Source organism: Chanodichthys erythropterus, chromosome 3 (assembly GCF_024489055.1).
Source record: "Chanodichthys erythropterus isolate Z2021 chromosome 3, ASM2448905v1, whole genome shotgun sequence".
Lineage (NCBI taxonomy): Eukaryota > Metazoa > Chordata > Actinopteri > Cypriniformes > Xenocyprididae > Chanodichthys > Chanodichthys erythropterus.
In genome coordinates, this window is record NC_090223.1 from 23,928,718 (window position 1) to 23,950,993 (window position 22,276).

General features: G+C 35.5%; 1 protein-coding gene across 2 annotated transcripts; it reads right to left on the reverse strand.

Moving 5' to 3' along the window:
- Window positions 1-10,653: 10,653 nt before the first annotated feature.
- On the reverse strand, window positions 10,654-20,962 carry atp5pd (ATP synthase peripheral stalk subunit d). 2 transcript variants are annotated; one of them, XM_067372218.1, is made up of 6 exons: window positions 20,827-20,962; window positions 20,130-20,261; window positions 13,527-13,623; window positions 13,366-13,437; window positions 11,365-11,427; window positions 10,654-10,948 (listed from the first exon to the last, which is right to left on the reverse strand). In XM_067372218.1, the coding sequence occupies exons 2-6, from the start codon at window positions 20,249-20,251 to the stop codon at window positions 10,817-10,819; spliced, it is 486 nt and encodes a 161-aa protein (XP_067228319.1). In that variant the 5' UTR covers window positions 20,252-20,261; window positions 20,827-20,962; the 3' UTR covers window positions 10,654-10,816. The 2 variants fall into 2 exon arrangements, with proteins under 2 accessions (XP_067228319.1, XP_067228328.1); XM_067372227.1 differs by having other exon boundaries at window positions 20,831-20,946.
- Between the last annotated feature and the right edge of the window lie 1,314 nt (window positions 20,963-22,276).

A 22,276-nucleotide genomic window follows, 5' to 3' on the forward strand; every position in this document is an offset into this window, starting at 1 on the left:
TAATTGTAAGTAGGGCTGGGCAGTATGACGATAAATATTGTTACCGTGGTATAAAATGTCTAATGATCACTGATTTAGTTCTCTTTCACGTCTTATTGTGCTTGAATGGTTGAATACACGTGCAGTATTGTCAAAATGCCCATGTGGAGTTTTTATGTAAACATAGGTCGTTATGTGTCAAGTGAAAGAAAACAGTTGGTTGTAAACTGGATGTGCATCAGTATAATGGATCTGTGCTTTTGGTCTTAAAGTGACAGCAGCCTAATATGCTCTAATATACTGCTCTTGACTGAATAACTTTTTTAGCTTTAATAAGAATACACTTATTTTTAATTCATATAGTGAAGACTGTGCAATATTTTATTTTATTTTTACATTTGATTACATTTCTGTACTAATTCTAACTACATGTTAAATAAACCTATTCTACCTGAAAACTTAATTTAATTCTTATTTCTGTTGATTTTTTTTGTTAAATTTGTTTCTTTTTTCTTATTTTTAATAACAGAAATAACACAAAACAACACAAAATAACGATATTGTGATATATATCATTATCGTGAAATCAAATTTATCCTGCCAGGGTGAAGATTTTTAGATTTTTGCAGTATTGTCGTGTAGACGGCTTGTGACGTCAGAACCGGAAGCGTTAATAAACATTATTTCAGGCTTCTGATTGGCCAACATGGCTTTACGGCTAGGGTTATATTGCCACCTGTTGGTTTGGCATGCTCTTGACAGCAATTCATAGTGTGTTTTTGCATTTTCATGTGGACGCGGTTTTTTTTAAATGGAGGAAAAACTTTATAAAAAACGTTTAAAAAAAATAAATATACTTGTGTACGTGTGGACTAGGCCTTAAATGTAGTTTAAGTAAAGAGTGCCTGAGAAAAACACGTTGTCCTGATCCAGTATCTGCTGTCTGATGAGACGTTGTCAGGCTATATGCGATGGAGAAACTAATGGAAAACTAATGGAGATATAAGTGTTAACAATGAGATTAAGTGGTTTTTATAATCAATTAACACTGCTTTTGTCCTTTTTTACAAGATGGACAAAATTTGTCACCAAAAAAAGTAATTCGGTTCAACCAAAAATTTGGTTTTACCAAAATGACACTTTTGGTTATACTTAATGATAATATTTTCAAACAATGCTAACAGGCTAATATCTAGCTAGTTAGCAAAATGAGACTCAAACATTTTATATTTAGTACAAGTTTTTAAAACATTACAACATTTTCGATGTTTTATAGCGGTTGTACAGAATAACCTGTTTCTGGACGTGTATGAGCAAATGAAAACATGAATTTCTCAAATAGTTAAAAGAGAGTTAGTTACTTTGCTTCATGACCATGCGGTCTTTTGCAGGTGTCTGAATGATGTCACATCCTGTCACATGATATTGAATGCATGACTTGATCCAGAATTTTACATTTATATTGGTTACTCCGAATGACATAAATGAAATGAATTTTTCTGGACATTCTTTCTCATAACAAAGCAACAACTTCTACACATAATTTTAATACCATTTTGCACTATGTTGATATATGATGTTATAAAATCATGCCAGAATAAAAAATATATACATTTATTACATTTTAAGATATTTTACTCACAAATGAAATGGCTGTATTGGCTTCAAAGTCTGTAATATACCTTTATATGTAGCAAAATATAATTAAAACCTTTTGGATTCAATAAAAGTGATCTATTTGTACTACCTTACATACTTTGGATGTCATATCTTTGTTTTTTATTATTATTAAGGCCTTTAGACAAAAAAAAAAAAAAAAAAAAGACCCATCACGTCATTGACCCAATTATTTTAGTAACTTAGGAATAATCAATTAGTGTCGCACACCTGTAGGTCATGGATAGGTGCGTTGGAGAGAAGACCAGTAAAGTCAAAATTCAGAAAAAACAAGAAGAAAATGTGTGGGATTCTTCTTGTTTTTTCAGTAACTTAAGAATAAAAAGTCTCTCACCTCATAAAAAACTTTCCTGTCCTGTCAGGTTATACTGTGCTCGTAGCGCAGCACTCTAGACAAAAAAACTAGTATGAATGGATGTATGATATAAATTGTTTAACTTTTTTAGTGATACTCTTACAATTTATGTGTATGTGCAGTCAAACGGTATGTGTGTTTGTGTGTCATTCATTTTTGAGAAATACTTGCTTTGTTCCAAAAACCGGGTCATGTTTAAATGACGATGGGAAAATGTGGATCACATGGCCAAACCAGTTGATAACTACTGTTCTAACAAGTCTGAAATGTATAACAAATCCTTTGTCTCATCCACTAGAAAAAGACAACAATAGTGTCATCTCCTACAGGAAACCAATCTTTCACTGGCTCATCTCTCTGCCAGGAAAGGCTACAAATTACTACTGTTAGTCATGTAGGCCGGTAGCCAACTGCAAACAGGTTCATGGGTCTCTATATGCAATCACTGGATCACCTGATGAAATTCAGGCCTGTTTTCTCCAGCACAACAAAAGCGCTCTGTTTGCAGAAACTCTTCAGCCTGATGCCACTTATGTAAGAAATGAGGGAGGGAGATAGCGGGGGGAGGTAGGTAACAAAATAAAGTTTTTTAATTTAAAATATATAATAAATATAGAAAAGAACTGTTTTCTATTATATTTTACGATGTAATTTATTCCCATGATGTCAAAGCTAAATTTTAATTTTTATCTCACAATTCTGACACTGCGTGTTTATGTGTACTTCATAACTCGCAATTGTGAGATTACATCACAATTCTGAGGGGAAAAAGGTCAGAATTAGGAGTATATCTCACAATTCTGTTTTTCTTCTAAGAAATGTGAGACGCAAATTCGGATTTGTGAGAAAGTCAGAATTGTGAGATAAAAACTCGAAATTAACTTTTTTTTTTTTACTCTTTTTTTTACTCTTTTATTCTGTGGCTTCCACAGACTGCTACTGCAGAACTGTCATTTTCTGCCACTAGGTAAGCTCTGCCCACAAAAACATCATCGCTATTGCAAACACAAAATAGGTCTATTGAGCCGGGTTAGACCCTACTCTAAAGTAAGAGCTAGTTTAGTTCATAGAACTAAAATTGTTCCTAGTTCCTGTGGTGCGGACACGGAAAAAAATAGGTACTTCTGCCAATAGTTCTAGGAACTATAAAAAGGTGCAAAAGTTCCTAAAGTTACTTAGTCAGTAGAATGTCTGTTGAGGGAGCATCAAAAGGAAGTGTAAGCAGACAGTTTAGTACAACCCGAATTCCGTTTTTTAAATTTGAATAAAATGAAAACTAAAAGATTTTCAAATCACATGAACCAATATTTTATTCACAATAGAACATTGATAACATAACAAATGTTTAAACTGAGAAAATGTACAGTTTTATCCACTAAATGAGCTCATTTCAAATTTGATGCCTACTAGGTCTCAAAGTAGTTGGCAGGGGGGCAACATGATTAGCTATAAAGGGGATGTCTTAGAGAGGCAGAGTCTCTCAGAAGTAAAGATGGGCAGAGCTGTGAAAGAGTGCATAAAGATTTTGGAATACTTTAAAAACAATGTTCCTCAATGACAAATTGCAAAGGCTTTGCAAATCTCATCATCTATAGTGCATAATCAAAAGATTCAGAGAAACTGGATAAATCTCTGTGCGTAAGGGACAAGGTCGAAGACTTTTATTGGATGCCCGTGGTCTCTGGGCCCTCAGACAACACTGCATCACTCGTCGGCATGATTGTTTTAGTGACATTACTAAATGGGCACAGGAGTACTTCCAGAAACCAGTGTCGGTAAACACAATCCGCCGTGCCATCTGCAGATGCCAACTAAAGCTCTATCATGCAAAAAGGAAGCCATGTGTGAACATGGTCCAGAAGTGCCATCATGTCCTGTGGGTCAAGGCTCATTTAAAATGGACTGTTTCAAAGTGTAAAAGTGTTCTATGGTCAGATGTCAATTTGACATCCTTGTTGAAAATCACGGGCGCCGTGTCCTCCGGGCTAAAGCGGAGGGAGACCTTCCAGCGTGTTATCAGCGTTCAGTTCAAAAGCAGCATCTCTGATGTTATGGGGGTGCATAAGTGCATACGGTATGGGCAGCTTGCATGTATTTCAGCAGGACAATGCAAAACCTTCGTTGTAGAAGAGTCTGGGTGCTGAATTGGCCTGCCTGCAGTCCAGATCTTTCACCTATAGAGAACATTTGGCGCATCATTAAACGAAAAATACGTCAAAGACGACCACAAACTCTTCAGCAGCTGGAAACCTATATCAGGCAAGAATGGAAACAAATTCCAACTCCAGAAACTCATAACCTCGATGCCCAGACGTCTTCAAACTGTTTTGAAAAGAAGAGGAGATGCAACACCATGGTAAACGTGCCCCCGTCCCAACTATTTTGAGACCTGTAGTAGGCATCAAATTTGAAATGAGCTCATTTTGTGCATAAAATTGTAAAATTTCTCAGTTTAAACATTTGTTCTATCTATTGTGAATAAAATATTGACTCATGTGATTTGAAAGTCTTTTGGTTTTCATTTTATTCAAATAAAAAAAAAGTCCCACCATTTCCAGAATTCGTGTTGTAATACTCTAACGACTGGTAGCTGCTATGTAGTTGCAAAGTTACTTATATTTAGTTGAAAGTCTAAAGTGACTATCGAAATAAAGTGAGCAAAGCTCAAACTAACACCTACTAGACAGGACATGAGTAATCTCACCTAAAAAGTGTCAGGTCTGAGATGTGTCACACTGTTGAAACAGGAACTTATCGGCAGAAGCATTGAGACATGGAAATGATCAGATCATTATCATTACACTATCTATGGCGTGTCCCGGTCTGATGACAACCCTGTGAAAAGGGACAAGTGTGTGTGTGTGACAGCTGAATCATCAGCTGTATAAAGAATGGCTGAGCAGAGGGAAAGTACATCTTAACAACAGTCCCACACATATGCACACGCACTGTCAGTGGTGCTTGCTGCACATATGCACAATCCTGACATTTATATTCTTCATGTGGGCAACAGTAACATCTCTGGGGTTGTATAAGATCAGGCCCCTTGACCCTGGAGAAATGAGCTAAGGCAAGGAAAACGACCAAAGGAAGCAAACAATGACGACCTGCAGGTGTGTAAATACAGCAGGTGGAAGAGTAAACACAATAAGCAGTAAATTATGAGCAAAGGGTAAACAACAGTGATGGGGCCATAATCATAAAAATGACACACGAGAAGTTTTTGTGTTTCATGTGCATGAAAAGATTGTGCAAGAATCTTTTAGAAAATAAAAAGCAAAAGGAGTAGGCCTACACTTAAGCATACTTTACTTATTATGGTAATAATACACTTTAAAAGAATATACTTAAGTGCAAACTGAATGTAATGTTCTCACACACTTAATTGCATGTTATTTACAATTTAAGGTACACTATGTAACTTTTATTTGTTCCAAATAAATCAATGCATCATCAATCCTTCTTCCAAAACATGTTTTTGTCTTTTTTGGTAAGCCTATTATAAGTGTTTATATATTATATCTGTCGGGATGGTTTTCATGGGAAATTGAGTACATAAATCACTCGCCCATGTCTCACCATATCCGTAAAAGATGCACACCAGTAATGTTTTTATCTAAGACATATTTATAAAAGCTACTTAAATGTCCTAATTGAACTAAAGCCTAATCCTGGCTTAATCTAAGCCCTGTCTGTGAAACCGGACCTAAATGTAATAACACACTGCAGTTAAAATTATAATCCAGTTCTTTACATGTACTTTATAGTATGTTAGCCAACACAGTTTTTGTTAAATATATTTTTAGGATCTGAATTGCATGACAAGTGCACATTCAGTACAATTAAGTGCACTTATAAACATCAATACATATAACAATATTCACTTAATGTCTGTTTTGGTAAGATTACATTTCCAATCTGAGTCCAAAAAAATTTGTGTTTCTTGTGATTTTAAAAGGCTTATGCTTCAGTTCTTCAAATATAAAGCATAAAATGTGAATTTCATTGAAATGCTTTTATATATATATATATATATATATATATATATATATATATATATATATATATATATATATATATATATATATATATGAAATGTTGTAGTGATAGTAAATGAAAAGCAGCCCACAAGATGTGATGAGACTTTTAAATCTCCCTCAGTAATACCATGCAGCTACTGTTTCTGGGTTGTTATTACTGTTTTGAATGGTCTTCTCAGATAAAGAGTCATTTGTGAGCATATTTCTGGCCGTGTTGTTGAAGGTCATGCTCTGCCACGCTGAACACAACCTCAGATATATTAGCAGACATTCCTCTCACTGACTGACTGAATGCCTGGCTGCTCAAACAGTTGTTGCTGTTAGCTGCCGTGAGCTCGGAGATTGATTATGGGTGGACAGACGTCCCTCTTAAACTGGAAAATGTGCTGACCAAAAATTCCCGCAACCTCTGCTATCTATAACATGTATATCTGCTCAGGAATGTCAGATGCCATGAATACCCTACTTACAATGATGTGCGTAAGTGGAAATGTTCTATAGCAGCTCCAAGAGGATCCACTTACCTACTTTCTGTTCTATAATATTAACTATATCAGTGTTGTAAACTGAAAATATTTTATATATGTTCAGTGTTGAAAATATATATATATATATATATATTATATATAATATTTTCAACAATGAAAATATAAAAAATATTGTCAGTTTTCAACACTGATAATAAAATTAAATGTTTCTTGATCATCAAATCATATTAGAGTGATTTCTGAAGGATCATGTGACACTGAAGACTGAAAATACAGCTTTGAACACAGGAATAAATTACATTTTCAAATATATTCAAAAACAAATCAATTATTTTAAATTGTAATAATATTTAACAATATTATTGTTTTTACTGTATTTTTTGATCAAATAAATGCAGCATTGATGAGCAGAAAAGACTTCTTTATAAACATTAAAAACAAACTTTTGATCATATGTATCGTTCTTATTTCGCTATTTTGTTTGTTTTTTACGTTCTATAAACAGTATTTTTTTCATAACCATAAAGTAACATTGAGGGGATTTACTAACAACCTAATTAAAACTTTGTTACCTACAGAACATTTTCGAATGGTTATTTGTCAGAGATTACCATTATTATTATTATTATTATTATTATTATTTTATAAAACCTATTGTGCCCAATAGCATAGCAATAAGCTAATACAGGTCTTGCATTTTACAAGTAATAAAATCACTGTATACCACATGGCTTACTGGTTTCGGAGGTTGTTTTTTTCCCCCCTTTTGAATACATTTTCATGCCATCTAGCTTTTTAAATTCCTGAACTAGTGCCAGTTAAGCCACAGGATATTGCATCAGTACCAGGTTTTAACCCAGGATTACTTCACAGGTCATATTTTAGATGGTGGGATTGAATTATAATTTGGATTTGGGTTCAAGTTCATTTTTATGTTCACCGATTTACATTTTATGATCAACACATCCAAGGTTCCAGGAACTGTGCAGACTTTGCTTTTTAATAGGAAATTTTCAGAGGCCACATCTGTATTCACATCCAGCCATAGAAAGATCCACTGCGCCCTCTGGTGTTTAAGCGAGCAGAAGACTCTGAAAGGCTCTGATGGGTTATCGCCAAGGAAATGAAAAATGTTAGACAAATGGGTATTTTTAGTGGAAGCTTCATATTTATAATCTTAAGCATTACCGCAGAAGAAAGTCTCACACACACATATACCGAGAGTACATATTTTATGCCCAAAAGGACTTGGGCTTTCTCAAATTTCCGAGCATGACAAATGAAGGTTTATGATATGGACTTGAGACAGCAGCCATGACTAAAGCTAAGCATCACATAAAAGACACTCACTGTGCAGGTCCAATTTCAATTCATCATTTTTATACAGTGGTGAACATTAATCAAAGACGTCTAAACAATTTAGTTGATGCATGAAAATTCATTGAGTTTTGTATAACATTTCCAGTGTAATATGATTTAGATTACACCGTCTTTAATTTAGACCGTCCTTTTGAGTCTTTTCAGGTAAAAAATGGCTTAAAATGAGCATAAAACTATTTTTCAGTAAAAGAAATTCATGTAATGTGCTGATCATCTAGTCAGGGCTATGCTTAATGCTGTTCTTTTATAATGCATAGCTTGGTAAATGTAATGGGTGAGCCAGGTACTTCATCCATACTGAACATTTGTATGCACACCATACTGTATAGGCCTGCTACAGAAATAGTACAAGTAATATGGTAGTATGCTATTCTGAACATGCTATGTTTTGGAGCAGAGCATACGTGTGATCAGATGAAAGGCAGATGTAGTGCATTATTAATAAATGGCAATTTCAAAAGGACATTGTAGTTAAAATGGCCATTGCCGAATAGGGAGGTGCCACCTATTCATTTATATTTTTCTCCACTATATATTTGATCTATAAGGATAAGCTTGTTTGCAAAATGATTCTGTTGTATGTAGCAATAATACAACATACAGCAGGAGTCAAGAGTGATGTCCGGCCTAGGAAAACTGACATCTTTAACATTTATTCAAATATTATTAAAGATTTTGTAAGCATATTGTTGTAGTTGTGCTTAGAATCCATTATTTGTGATAATGCAATGAAACATACGCTGCCCTCTAAAAGTTTGGAAACACCCCTGGCCAAGTGTGGTTTTGGACGATATCAGCATAAATCCTTATCATTTGTTGGTGCAAATACATTACAGTAACTTGACATTATCATTGAAGACCAGCAATAATAATTTTCATTTTGATTACATAATAATGGCAATATATACATGTCAAAGTCAGACATGCCCCTTTGCCAGCTGTGATGGTTGGTTACTTGTTTAAACTTGCCCAGGTTTGTAAAAGATTTTTGGGTCAGCACATCTTAATAGCTTCAACAACTGATTGCCAACTAAGTTTAGAATACAATGAACCAATCAGAACCCAGTTTAGGTCAGATAAGCTGCTAATGGTGGATATTTTGAGGAATCGAAAATGTAAGTTTTTTCTATGTATAAACTGTTTATGTAATAAAATATGTTTTCACAATTGCAAAATTATCACAAATTAAAAAGGATTCATGCCAATATTGTCCAAAACCCTACTTTTCTAGGGCGTTTCCAAACTTTTGGAGGGCAGTGTAATTTTTGGACAGGCTGTCATATTACAAAGAAATTCTGTAAAAACAAGAGAGAACCATTGAAATACTAACTGATAATGTTGTAGTCAATGTGTGCTTTTCCTTTGAGCTTTTTGTTTTCCTATACATTTTGTTTTTGCAGAGTAAAATACAACTTGTAGCTGTATTTTGCCTTTTTTGCCAAATAATTTTGTCAGAAAAATACATTCACCAGTTTAGTGTTTTGTTCTTCCCTCATATTTACATTTTTTTTTTTCTAAAAATAAAAAATTAAGTAGTCTTCTCATATTTTGATGGTTTAATCAAACTTGTAGGGTCTTTAAAAACAAATACCCCTCCGGACATCACTTTAGGCCACTACTGTTAACTGCAAATTGGCATATTTCTCAAGCTAAAACTGCAGCGAGACGGTTAGCTACTGCATGCATTAAACAAATTTAATGCAAGACATGAAGGCAAAGAACCACCCAACGTGAAGCATCAACTACTCATTTAATGCACAGCCAGCCATGGATTATCCCGCTTATACCATTATGATTTGCCAGTATTGACAACTTAAAGCTGTTACTGATGTATGCAGCACAATATTTGACCAGAAGTATAAAAATGATTCGTGAGTTAGGGCTTGTTAGATCTAACATTCCACCTGCTTTATATCAGACACAAAGGTATAGTGCGTAAGATTACATTTATTTAAATTAATGAATTATAGCATTTATTTGAATTAATTTTCGAGATGAGACACGTGTGTGAATTACCTGCGTCTGTGCAGTCTCTACTAACAATGAAGCAGAGCTCTTCAGAAACAGAGGTATCTCCTCATTGCTGAGAAATGTAATCTAGCTATTTTATGAATAGAAGCATTAAGTTTCTGTGCTTTTAAATGTTTCTGTGCGAGATGTGCTTCAATGACAGCAGAGCATTAATATAGAACAGTGATTAAACCGAATGGAACTATTTATGGTTAGTTCACCCAAAACTGAAAATTCTGTCATTAATTCCTCACCCTCATATCGTTCCAAACCCATAAGACCTTTGTTCATCTTCAGAACACAAATGAATATACTTTGAAATCTGAGAGGTTTTTTTATCCTCCATTGAAAGCAACGAAATTACCACCTTCAATGTCCAGAAAAGTAGTAAAAGTAGTGTTCCTTTAAATGGTTTTACTTAGAATCGAGTATTCAGCATAATTATGAGCCAGGTTTACTGTCAATCAGCAATGCTCAGTTTTATACATTTAACATGGGTCTCTATTCAGCAATGGTCCTCAGTCATTCTGATTATCATTAATAAAACGCACTTTTCATTAAACACTGGTATCATTGCATTTGCAGGAGTTTTATTGAGAAGGTTAATACTTTACGGAAACCCTTTTCTGGTTGGAAGACAAAATGTTTAACTTCTCATGGCTTAATATATACACTATTAGCAATAAGATCTACTTTTGTTTTTGCAAAAATAATTAAAATGTCATTATTTAAACAATTTATTTTTTATTTCCATTCACAAATAAAACATTGAGTCATTTCACGATTGGAATCACTTCTACAGCAGAAGCATTACTCAGATCAGACTATACAGAGCAACCTCAGATTCATAAAGATTTATTACTGAAGCTCTGGGTGATGCTAATAAATTACAGGTCGGCAATAGGCTTGTGTGGCCAGTATGGATATTTTGCCTTGTCCAGTTTGGTCTCTGGGAAGGTGTTGTTGAGATCCTCTATGGTCATCTGGTCGAAAGGAATCATATTCCTGAACTTCTCAAGCTGCCAATGACAAACAACCAGAGGGGGGAAATGATTGAAATGTTTCATAACTGTGAATTTTATCAAATCACAATTAATTCATTAATGAATGAAATCAATCAATCAATCAGTATTATGGGAAAACGTTATTTAGATAAGTATTATATGAGAAGTTGTTTAATGTTAATTTTTGTGCATGTTGGTTTCTTCTATCGTTGTCAGCCGATTATTCAGTAGTAAAATGGCTCAGTAAGCAATCACTATTGATCATAAATGCATGATAAAAGCCATGGGTTCAAGTTCTGGTCTATCTGTACAAACATGAAACGTGCAGAATAATTTGCCAAGATAGACTGGAAAAAACTGCTAAATGACTATCGACACTCATAATGTGACAGTGACAGTGACAGTAATGTGACAGTTCAGGTTGAACTTACCCCCTTCTCATACTCGGCGATACGAGCTTTAGATGCTTCCAAGTAAGCAGCTGCAGTTTTGTTCTGAATACATCAAGAGACACAACATAAAGATGTGAAAAACTTAACTATATGCAACCAAACAGAATAATGCCCTGAATTTGGCCTGGAACAGTAAAACTCCCTGTATTTTCAGAATGACACACTTTGACCTGTCAATAAAATGAGCAAGTTTGATTCAAAACTCTGATCTCTTCAAGCTTTGATTTGCAAAAGGACTTAATGTTCACCGAATTATTAATATTAGGGATGCTCTGATCTGTCGGTATTGGCCAATAATCAAATTCTATGACTCGATCGGCAGTTATTAAATTTGACCGATCTCAATTTGACAACGTCAAAAGTTGCTGCCGATGTGAATGTAAATGGTATACAGATGAGGCTTTTGCACCATGTTCTGCTTTGTAACTTCACGAAACATTAGTAAATCGCACATCTTTTTTGGAGCAGGTTGTCTCGATTTAAACGATAATATAAACATGATGCGTAGACCTTGAGAAAATCTTCACAAAGTGACTTGACCTGCTGCTTGGACTAGATTGTTTGCTCAGACTGACAGGTCTTGATTTACCATGCACACAACTGAAACAGCGCTACTTGTTACTTATTCTATGTAATTATGAATATTTTTATGTTTTACTATGGCGTTTTCACATGCAAGTAGTTCAGTAAACCACTCAGATCACTTGTTTGGAGGGGTTTTTGGACTTTATATAAAAAAAGGCAACAATGGTTCCAAATGTCAGAACTGTTGATTGCTTTGAGATATTGACACAAAATTTGGCCCAGATACAGTTGACATGATTGTGAACATGCCTAAACTTGATTTTATGACCTTTCATATATACTTACTAATAGTCATCATGTCAAGCATGAATAACAACAATTTAAATCAATAAATTGCATCACTTTTTCTGGGGTTCTCTCAGCAGTGAGAACCTCCAAACATGATCAAAGTCTATTTTCTTCAAAATTTGAAACGGTTCAAATGAGATCATATACTTGATGAAACTTTTTTTTTTTTGATAGAACATTAGATTGGACCTTTCAAGCCATTGCAGAGCAAATACATCAATTTTTATACATAAATATTGAAACATTATTATAAAATTGGGCGTCAAACTCACCAAAGTTTTGCTCCAACCCTAATTAAACACATCTGAACCAACTAATCAAGGTCTTCATGATTACTGGAAACTAGGGTTGTGGCAGTGAGGATACGTTCCCACCGGTTAATTGATGTGTGACAACACCGGTAATACCGGTATCATCTTTTGCACCTCGCTTTTAAAACCACTAAAATCGAGATAAAACAAAAGTAAAATGTGCACTGCCACAGGCATTCATAGCCAGTGTTTTCAATGAATTCCTATGGAAATTGAGCCAACTAAAAATGCTCCGCACCAATAGACTACGAATGCCCGTGCGGATTTTACTTTCGCTTTCAAATTAGCACCAATTCAGAGGCGACAACTGCTTGAATGGTGGGTTATTCTTAATGAAAAACACAACAAGAAAAACAGAACTAATCCTTTGCAAGTTGCCCATTAGCACTGTGTTTAAATCCAAAATATTGCAAAAATTTTCAGCAATCATCTTGTCGGTCAGCTCCTCACTTGTGATAAATTAAAACTGACTCCTGCTGCTGGTCTGTTTGGCTCACGCTGCATTGAGCAGATGCGTTCAGTTTTTAATTGTAGTGTCTGTTCTTTAACTGAACTAAACGTTTTTTATTACTATAGAAAAATCAAAACGATGATGTGGGGGACAGTGCTGTGGTGGGCAAGCGATGCAACCCGTGTTGTGGCTGAACACCGGTGACACTGACTATCGCAGCAAGCCTACTAGAAACTTTCAGACAAGTGTTTTGGAGCTGGTTGGAGCTACAAATATTCTAAAAAAATAAAATAAAATAAACACTCTAAGAGAAGAAGAAAAACCGAAGTATGAAGGGAGACTCACAGACTCCTGCTCCTGGGCATCAATCTTTGCAGTCTGAGTGTCCACTGGCTCAGGAACCGTCAGTGCAGCGAACTGTAGATAGAGAGACAGGTAGAAAGAGAATCCTATAAGACACACTGCAGAAAAAGAGATGGACTCAGAGAGAAATCACTGGATCTCACCTTCTTCTCAAACTCATCCACCATGCCTGCTTTGGCCACAACAGTTCTGTAGTAACTCCAGTCAATAGGAGCCGGTTTCTCTGGCAAGGATGCGAGTCTGCAAGCAAACATGGTTCAGCACAAATTATAATTGACTGATACAAAATTTCAGTCTCAGTTTGCAAAATCTATATCTAAAAACCTTGACAGACAGTCAAATGTTTGGCATAATTCATTTTAAAATCTAAAAGTCTCTTATGCTCACCAAGGCTGCATTTATTAACAATAAAAAGTACATTTTTAATTTAGTAAATCTGTTGTGCAGCACTTTGCCAAAACATAATAGGATAAAAACATTATTTAAATTGTTAAAGTTTTATGCATTAATTATTACCACTATTTTCAATAGCATATTTGTATTAAATCATAAAATCCACAAGAATTAAAAGTCAAACCAGAATTAATTTTAATAAATTATTGATGATAAATATAAGTTGTTAATCTTATCCATAATCAGTAATTGACTATATATTTTTGATTATGGAAATTTGAATAACAAATGTTTTCAAGTTTGTTATAATAAAGCACTTGTTCATTTAATTTGTTCAAAGAATGTCATTTTAAAAGGTACAATATGTAATATTTTCTGTCCGCTAGAGGTCACTAGAGGTCTATTCAAAACAAAGGTGTAGCTTGATGACACCAAGTTTGAGCGCGGAATCTTGGGACATGTGGTCTCCACCTCACAGCCGGTGGAAACAATCGGGATAGGACTCAGGAAGAAATCATGTTCATGGATGTGATTATTAACGTTACTGTAGTATGAATCAGTGCAGGACCGAGTGTTGTGGGAGCTGAACGAGGCCGCTGGAGCGATTGCACAACACACGCCTCAAGAGCAGCTGAACTTTTATTATGATGGATAGCAGGGCCGGCGATTGCTATAGGCGAACTAGGCGGTTGCCTAGGGCAACAAATATGTTGGGGGCGCGGGCGCCCTATAGGGTCGCCGTTACGTTACGTTAGGCAAGTGCGCAGCTGATGAAGAAAATGAAGCGGTCTAATAAACCCTCCGGTGCACAGGGACTAAAAAAACGGAGAAAGCAAGAAGATAAAATGTATTGATTCACATTGAAGGATATAATCTCTTCAGGACGGATCGTGTGGGTAAAGGAGGGGGAGTAGCCATATATGCTAAGGCGTCATTGGAATGTTGCTCCATTGAATCTATAACAAAGCCAAAATTCTTCGAACTATGTGCCATTAAATTAAATCTCCCCAATGGCGCTTCTCTGACTGTGGTAGGATGCTACCGCCCACCTTCGGCTGCAGCTGGAGCAACTGCCCTGCTGTCTGACTTTTTGCATAAATTGCCTAACGAGTATATTGTCCTAGGAGACTTGAACTGGGACTGGCTATCGACTTCATCGACTTAGTACAGTCACCTACACGCCTAAATCCAAAACGTATGGACAAATCTACATTAATCGACGTCATTTTGACTAATGCTCCATATAAGTACTTGGCTACTGGTGTTTTTTGTAATGATGTCAGTGATCATTGTATGGTTGTCTGTGTTAGAAATTGCAAATTGACTAAAAACAAGCCACGGTTTATTTTTAAACGAAATTATAAATGTTTTAATGAACAAGCTTTCCTTCATGAAATCCATCAGAGTGATTTAAACTTAATTTGTGATATGGATGATGTTGAGCTGGCCTGGAATTATTTTAAAAAGACCTTTTTAGCCATAGTTGACAAGCATGCCCCTATTAGAAGATATAGAGTGAGGGGTAGAGATAATCCTTGGTTTAATGACTATTGCAACAGCTATTAGAGAACGGAATGAAGCATGGATCAAAGCAAAAAGAAATAATGATGATACATGTTGGTTAAATTATAGGGTATTAAGAAATAAATGCACAAGATTAATAAAAAGTACAAAAAGTGAATATTATTTGAATTTAATAAATGAAAACCTTAATGACCCCAAAACATTTTGGAAAGCAATTAGATCTTCTTCGGGTGACGTGCCACCCCCCACGATCCCTGAAGTTATAATAGCAAGTCATGGTGAAGTAAGGGGTAAACAAAATATAGTGGACGCTTTTAACAAGCATTTTATTAATGCAGGAATAGTTACTCAGTTGGCACTTCAAACCAACTCTGCAGAGAGTGTAACCTCTATCACAGACTCGTCTAGTGTAAGTTTAAATCATTTTAACTTGACTCCTATATTTGTCTCTGAAGTACGAGAGGCACTGTTAGGCTTGGACTGTAAAAAGTCTGCTGGCCCAGACCAGATTGAGCCTTATTTTCTTAAAGCTGCTGCAAACTTGATTGCTGATCCTATTACCTCCATTTTTAATCTTAGTTTATACAGTAGTTCTATCCCCAAGTCATGGAAATCTGCATTTGTCCTCCCATTATTAAAAGGTGGAGACCCGTCAGCCTTAGACAATTATCGACCGATCTCCAGACTATCTGTCTTGGCTAAATTGTTTGAGTCTCTAATAAATGAGCAACTAAAACATTTTTTAGCTGACAACTGTATTTTAAGTCCCATTCAGTCTGGTTTCCGGCAAGGACACAGTACAATTACGGCTGTGACCTCTGTTATGAATGATATTGTTAATGCTCTAGATGACAAAAAGTCTTGTGCTGCTTTATTTATTGATTTATCTAAGGCATTCGACACTGTTGACCATCATCTTCTGCAAAGATTGCAAAACATAGGTTTTAGTAGCAATGTGCTAAAGTGGTTTTCTAATTACTTGAGTGGTAGAACTCAGTGTGTGGCATTAGATAATTGTACTTCATCCTTGCTGGAAGTAAAAATGGGTGTTCCTCAAGGATCAGTTTTGGGCCCTATTTTATTTTCCATTTATATAAATAATTTAGGTTTGCATCTGAAACAAGCTAATGCTCATCTGTATGCAGATGATACTATTTTGTACACTTCTATGTCATTGAAGGAAGCAATTTATAACTTACAGTCTGCCTTTAGTCAGGTACAAAAATTTCTGGTAGGATTAAAGTTGGTATTAAATGCTAAAAAAACAAAATTAATGGTTTTTACACGTTCACATTCTCTTGAAGATTTCACTATTTTAACACAAAGTGGTACTCCAATAGAGAGAGTAACTTCCTACAAATACCTAGGAATTTGGTTGGATGATAAATTTTTTTTTGGGGTCCATATTGAGAGCCTTTTAAAAAAAAAAAACTTAGACCCAAGTTAGGTTTTTATTTTAGATTAAAGAAGTGCTTTCCTTTTTCAGCAAGGAAAAGGTTGGTGCAGAGCACATTTCTATCAGTTTTGGATTATGGTGACCTAATTTATATGCACTCTACTTCACTTTTATTAAAAAAATTAGATGTACTGTACCACTCGGCTTTACGTTTCATTACAGGTGCAGCAGCTAGGACTCACCACTGCACTCTGTATGAAACTGTACAATGGCCCTCCCTCTCCCTCAGAAGGAAAATACATTTATTGATTTTTATTGCTAAAGCACTAATGGGTAAATTACCTGTTTATATTTCAAATTTACTAATTTACCAAAATAATGTTTACAAGACAAGGTCGTCAAAGAAATTACTATTAAGTATTCCATTAACAAAAACAGCCATAGGGCAAAAAGCTCTCATTTTATGCACCAAATGCCTGGAATGAACTCCAAAATACCTTAAATCTAGTGTCACTCCGATCTATTAATAGTTTTAAAAACCTTTTAAAGTCATCTCTGACTGAACAGTGCAATTGTTTTTAATTAGGTAATTTATACAATTGTATGTTTGTATTTGCTGACGTTTTTTGTGTGGTGTATAATGTAATTTATGTTCTGTTTTTTATGTATTGAAACTTTTGGCCGCTTGTCTTGGCCAGGACTCCCTGGGAGAAGAGTTATTGTAACTCAATGGGACCTTTCCTGGTTAAATAAAGGTTAAATAAAAAAAAAATAAATAAAAAATAAAAAAAAGAAAACCCAGTATAGAGGTAAATCTTCTCATCTCAGCCATTAGGCCGTGTGTCCACCAAACCGTTTTTAGCCAGCTGAAAACGCTAGGCGCTCTGCTTAAAACGCCCGTCTGTGAGCGCTTGAGAGCGCTTCAGCTGTGCAGCGTTTTTTTCCGTTGAGACGCTTTGTTGCTATGATACGGAATATCCGCGGCACTGTTACTTATAACTGATTTTGCAGGTAATTTGTTTCAGACTTAAAATGTTGACAATGTGAAATTACTTTGCTATGTATTTTCGGAGAGCAGCAATATTAATTTCTCATCCATGTCTTTGTACAGCAAGAATGTTGTGACAGTTGGTCGGTGTTGTATTTGTCCCGCCCCTCCTCCACTCTGATTGGACGGCTGGCTAAAGAGTGACAGTGATGAGCGCAGCGTTTTACTCAGTTGAATATTCTTCAACTCGAGGCGACCAGTAAAAAACGCCGAGCTCTCAGCGCCTCGTTATGCTCTCGGCGTTTAAAAAACGTGGCGTTCCCATTGAAAACAATTGAAAAAGTGGGGCAATCTCGCCTAGGGCAACAAAAGGGCTAGAGCCGGCCCTGATGGATAGATCCGTTTAGATCCACTCTGACGGACAACAACAACACAACAACAACAAAAAACTCTGAGACTTCTTAGCTCATCCATCCAGATAGCAAAATTCTCTGTTTTTACTATTATTTCTATTCCTTATGTTCTATTTTTATTATTCTTCTTTATGTAAAGCACTTTGAATTACCATTGTGTATGAAATGTGCTATACAAATAAAATTGCCTTGCCTTGCCTATGACACAGTCGCCGGCGGCGCTTCCGCTTTTCCCGTCATGAGTATGAGGTAACGCAGCTCTGTTTATCATATTGGATACATATGAGTGTATTGAAAATTATGTTAAACATTTCTCTGTACGTTCACTCGGCGGATGCTGTAAGACACTTGTTCGAGACACACTGCAGTAAGATCGATTTTAGAATATCATATTAATAAATGCTAGATGCTTGTGTTGATAAATGGCATACAATTAATTTTAAAACGTATTGTATGATGGAAAAAATGCTGTATTACTGTTACTAAAAATAAAGCTGCATCTGATTATGCTATGTTAGCTACTTGACAAAATAGTGTTTTTCTCTGAGGCATGGTAAAGCATGGTACTTGCAAAAAAAATCTAGAAAATTAGATATAAACAATAAGACTAAATGTGTTGAGCTATATAACAACAATTAGTTTTCTGTCTATAAATATATTAAAACAGTTGTTCCCTTGCCTATTAAAACATGTAAATATTATCCCTTTTGATCGTGAGTTTAAAATATTCTAACTGTCCCCCCAGAGTGGGTTTTTTTTTTAAGGCGACCGTTATTTTAGAACATTTGCCTTTAATGTTTCCATAGCGACGCGTCTTGCGTGTCATTAGCGCTGAGCGCAGCAACAATAACACTGTATGACAGATGGATCGCTATTATTTAGTTTTTCCTTGTTTATTTAAAATATTCACAAACTTGCTTACCATGTTATCAACTATCTGATATTCCGATCCTCAAATATGTGAGTGAGTGCGTTTTGTCATTTAAAAGCCTTTATAAATGATCTTTATCTTGATCTATAATGCGAGATGGGCGCCGCCATCTTAGTTTGCCCCACAGTTCGCAGAGTCCTGTCAGTCGGATTTACAGCAGGTGAATTCATCATTTTCTCCCAAAATATATGCAAATAAGTGGCTGGTGAACTGGAAGAGTAATAGAGTAAACTTTGTAGTTACTTGGGCCCATTATGTGTGTCTGATATGAATAAATGTCGGCAAATTGTAAACGAATGGATTGTTATTGCTGCTTCCATTGATGTCTGACATCAGTGTGCATTTTATAAACTCCAAATATATTGTTTTAATGGTGCTTATGCGTATTTAAATGTCTGAAACCTTAAAAGAAATGTTATGTGGTTGAAAACACTGCATAGCTGCAGTATGAGACAACAGCTGCGCGCGTCCGTCTCACAGCCAAAGCGCGAAAGCACAGTTTGAATCTGGCAGTTATGTGACGTCGCTGAACGTTCGAAATCCCATATGTGGGGACCGTACGCTCAGGGGCACAGAAATAAAAATCCCATATGTGGGACCGTACCGCTCAAAGGGTTAAAGCGCCTTTGGTGTTTCCATGGTTTCTACAAAATAAAACCGGAAACTGAGGGTAACGCAGGTATGACGCAATTGCCTTGGTTAAAATAGCAATTTTCAAGATTTACAAATAGTTGCAAACATTGGGATATTGTAAATACTCAAGTAAACAAAATATATAACACTGGCCTTGTGGTTTTTGGATATTTTACTGCAAAGTTTTTACATATTGTCTTACATATTGCACCTTTAACTGATGATAATAATAATTTATTGTTTAATACCGTTTACTGTGAAATTTCATTTCAGTCCATTGACCTGAACCTGACCTATGCCGTTTTGCTCAAGGGCACAATTAGGATGGCTTAAGATTCACCCCTTACTGGGTTCAAAACATAAAACCAGCATATATTTAAAACCATTAGCTTACATCACTCCAACATAAACAACCTGCTAGAAATTGTGCAGTTCATGTCCTTCAAATGCAGTCACGTAGAGACTCACTTTGCTGTGATGGCGTCACTGCGGGTCTTCAAGCTGTTAAACATGGCTCTCTGGTTCGGTGGGACCCTCTCCGCAAAAGCCAGCCAATCAATGGCCTTTACAGCTGCACGTCGGCCTGCCATCTTTGTGCTCCTGTCAAACACATTAATGAAGACAGGGTTAATTAAAATACAGGATCTTTCACAAGTTAAGCAAACTGTGTCCAACTGCATGTCAAGCAAATTGTAGGGCCAGCTGGTCCAATCTGACATTAAATACCATAATTATTAACCCAAGCACATAATGATCGTTATCCACATATAAGACACATAACATATTCAAAAAGTAGCCTACATATAATGAGTCACAGAACAACAACACAGAACAACAACATAGGACACCAACCAAATGCCTCTAATGTAGTATACTGAAAAACTGTTTTCGCATTTAAACAGTATTTATAACAAAAGTTTAACTGTTTTCTATTTTGATTAGAGAAATTAGGTTGATAAGAACAACTGAAATGAAAAGCCTTCTCAAATGCACACAAGGCGACAAGGTCAGCGTACGAATAATATAAGATAAAGACAAAAATAACCACCCTAAAACCGCGCCATTTCTTACAAACATGATAGATAAAGACTCATGCTCAAGGTTTAATCAAATAAAAACTATAGGCGCTGTAATATTTAATAAATGACTGAATTTCGACACATACTCACTGCTCAAGGATCAAGCCGCTGCAATGACAGAAGCGTGATGGCGGACGGACGGAGAGCGGAAGCAGGATTAAGAAAGCAGCACTCCTTACTGACACCCAGCGGACCGGAGGAAAGCTGCAGCAGTCTTGCAGATCCACTAGAGGGCATGAATTCGCTTATGATTCTTTTCAGTTTGTCTATTATTAGCTTTCAGCTCACCTACAACAGAGGTTTTCAATCTTTTAGATGCATTATGGACCCCCAAATACGATCATCCGGGTGCGAGGGACCCTGTCCTAAAATTTAAAAGGCAGTTATATATTTTCATGTGTAAAGACCACATTTATACTGTGAAAATTAATGTTATAAATATGTGTATTTGGAGAATAGTTAGTTTCTGTTATGTTACATTCAGAGGTGTAAAGTATTTGAGTAAATGTAATAAGTTACTGTACTTAAGTATCTTTTTGTCTACTTTGTAGTTGTTGTACTGAGTATCAAAGATATTGGCAACTTTTACTCTCTACTTGACTACATTTTTGAGCAAGTAAATGTACTTTTTTACTCCAATGCATTTGTGATGAGTAATGCAATTACAATTAATTTCTGCAGCAGTTTGTTTCTGCTATAAAGAAGTTATATCGCCATCTAAGTGAAGTTGAAGGAACTATATCTTTTTGCCTTTACTCACCCAAAACTTGCCAATGTACTTTCCGTGAATCTAAGTGCATTAGCAGCCAGCAGGTAGTTGCTGATCACAGATGTTTTATTTTTTAGATGAGGAAATGACTGCAGATGGTGATGAGGCTCAAACCAGCACATACAGTAGACTTTGACTATTAAATTTTATTTAACATTGTTTTATTTATCCACTACATTGACAAGACCTTTTTGAAGGATATTGGTTTACTTATGGCCACTTGAGCTTAACTGAGACTTGAGAGTTTGTAGACGTTTAAAAGGCTGTTGTGTCGACCTTGATTTATTGCAACACTGAGGTTCAGTTTTATTTTGATTTTAGAAAATAAACTTTATTTCTCATCTTACAAATCAATTATTTTCACTGGCATGTCTCTCGGGAAAAGTGCATCTTTGAACCTACATTCAGCATGAGTAAAATACTTAAGTGTTAAAATCAGATACTTTAAGACTTTTACTCAAGTCGTGTTGGAATTGGTGACTTGTAACTTGTAGTGGAGTCATTTTCGATGTAAGGTATCAGTACTTTTACTCAAGTATGGTTTTCAAGTACTCTTTACACCTCTGGTCACATTATTATTATTATTTTTTCCTCTACTCACTACAATACTGTGCTGTAGTCCAGATGCACTATTTATTTAGAAGTATTATTTATTTTCTTACAATTCTTAAATCAATTAATTTATTGTAATAAATGTTTTATTTTAATAAATTTATTTGTGTATGTTTTTATTTACTTATTCTTCATCTTAGTTAATCTTTTTTATT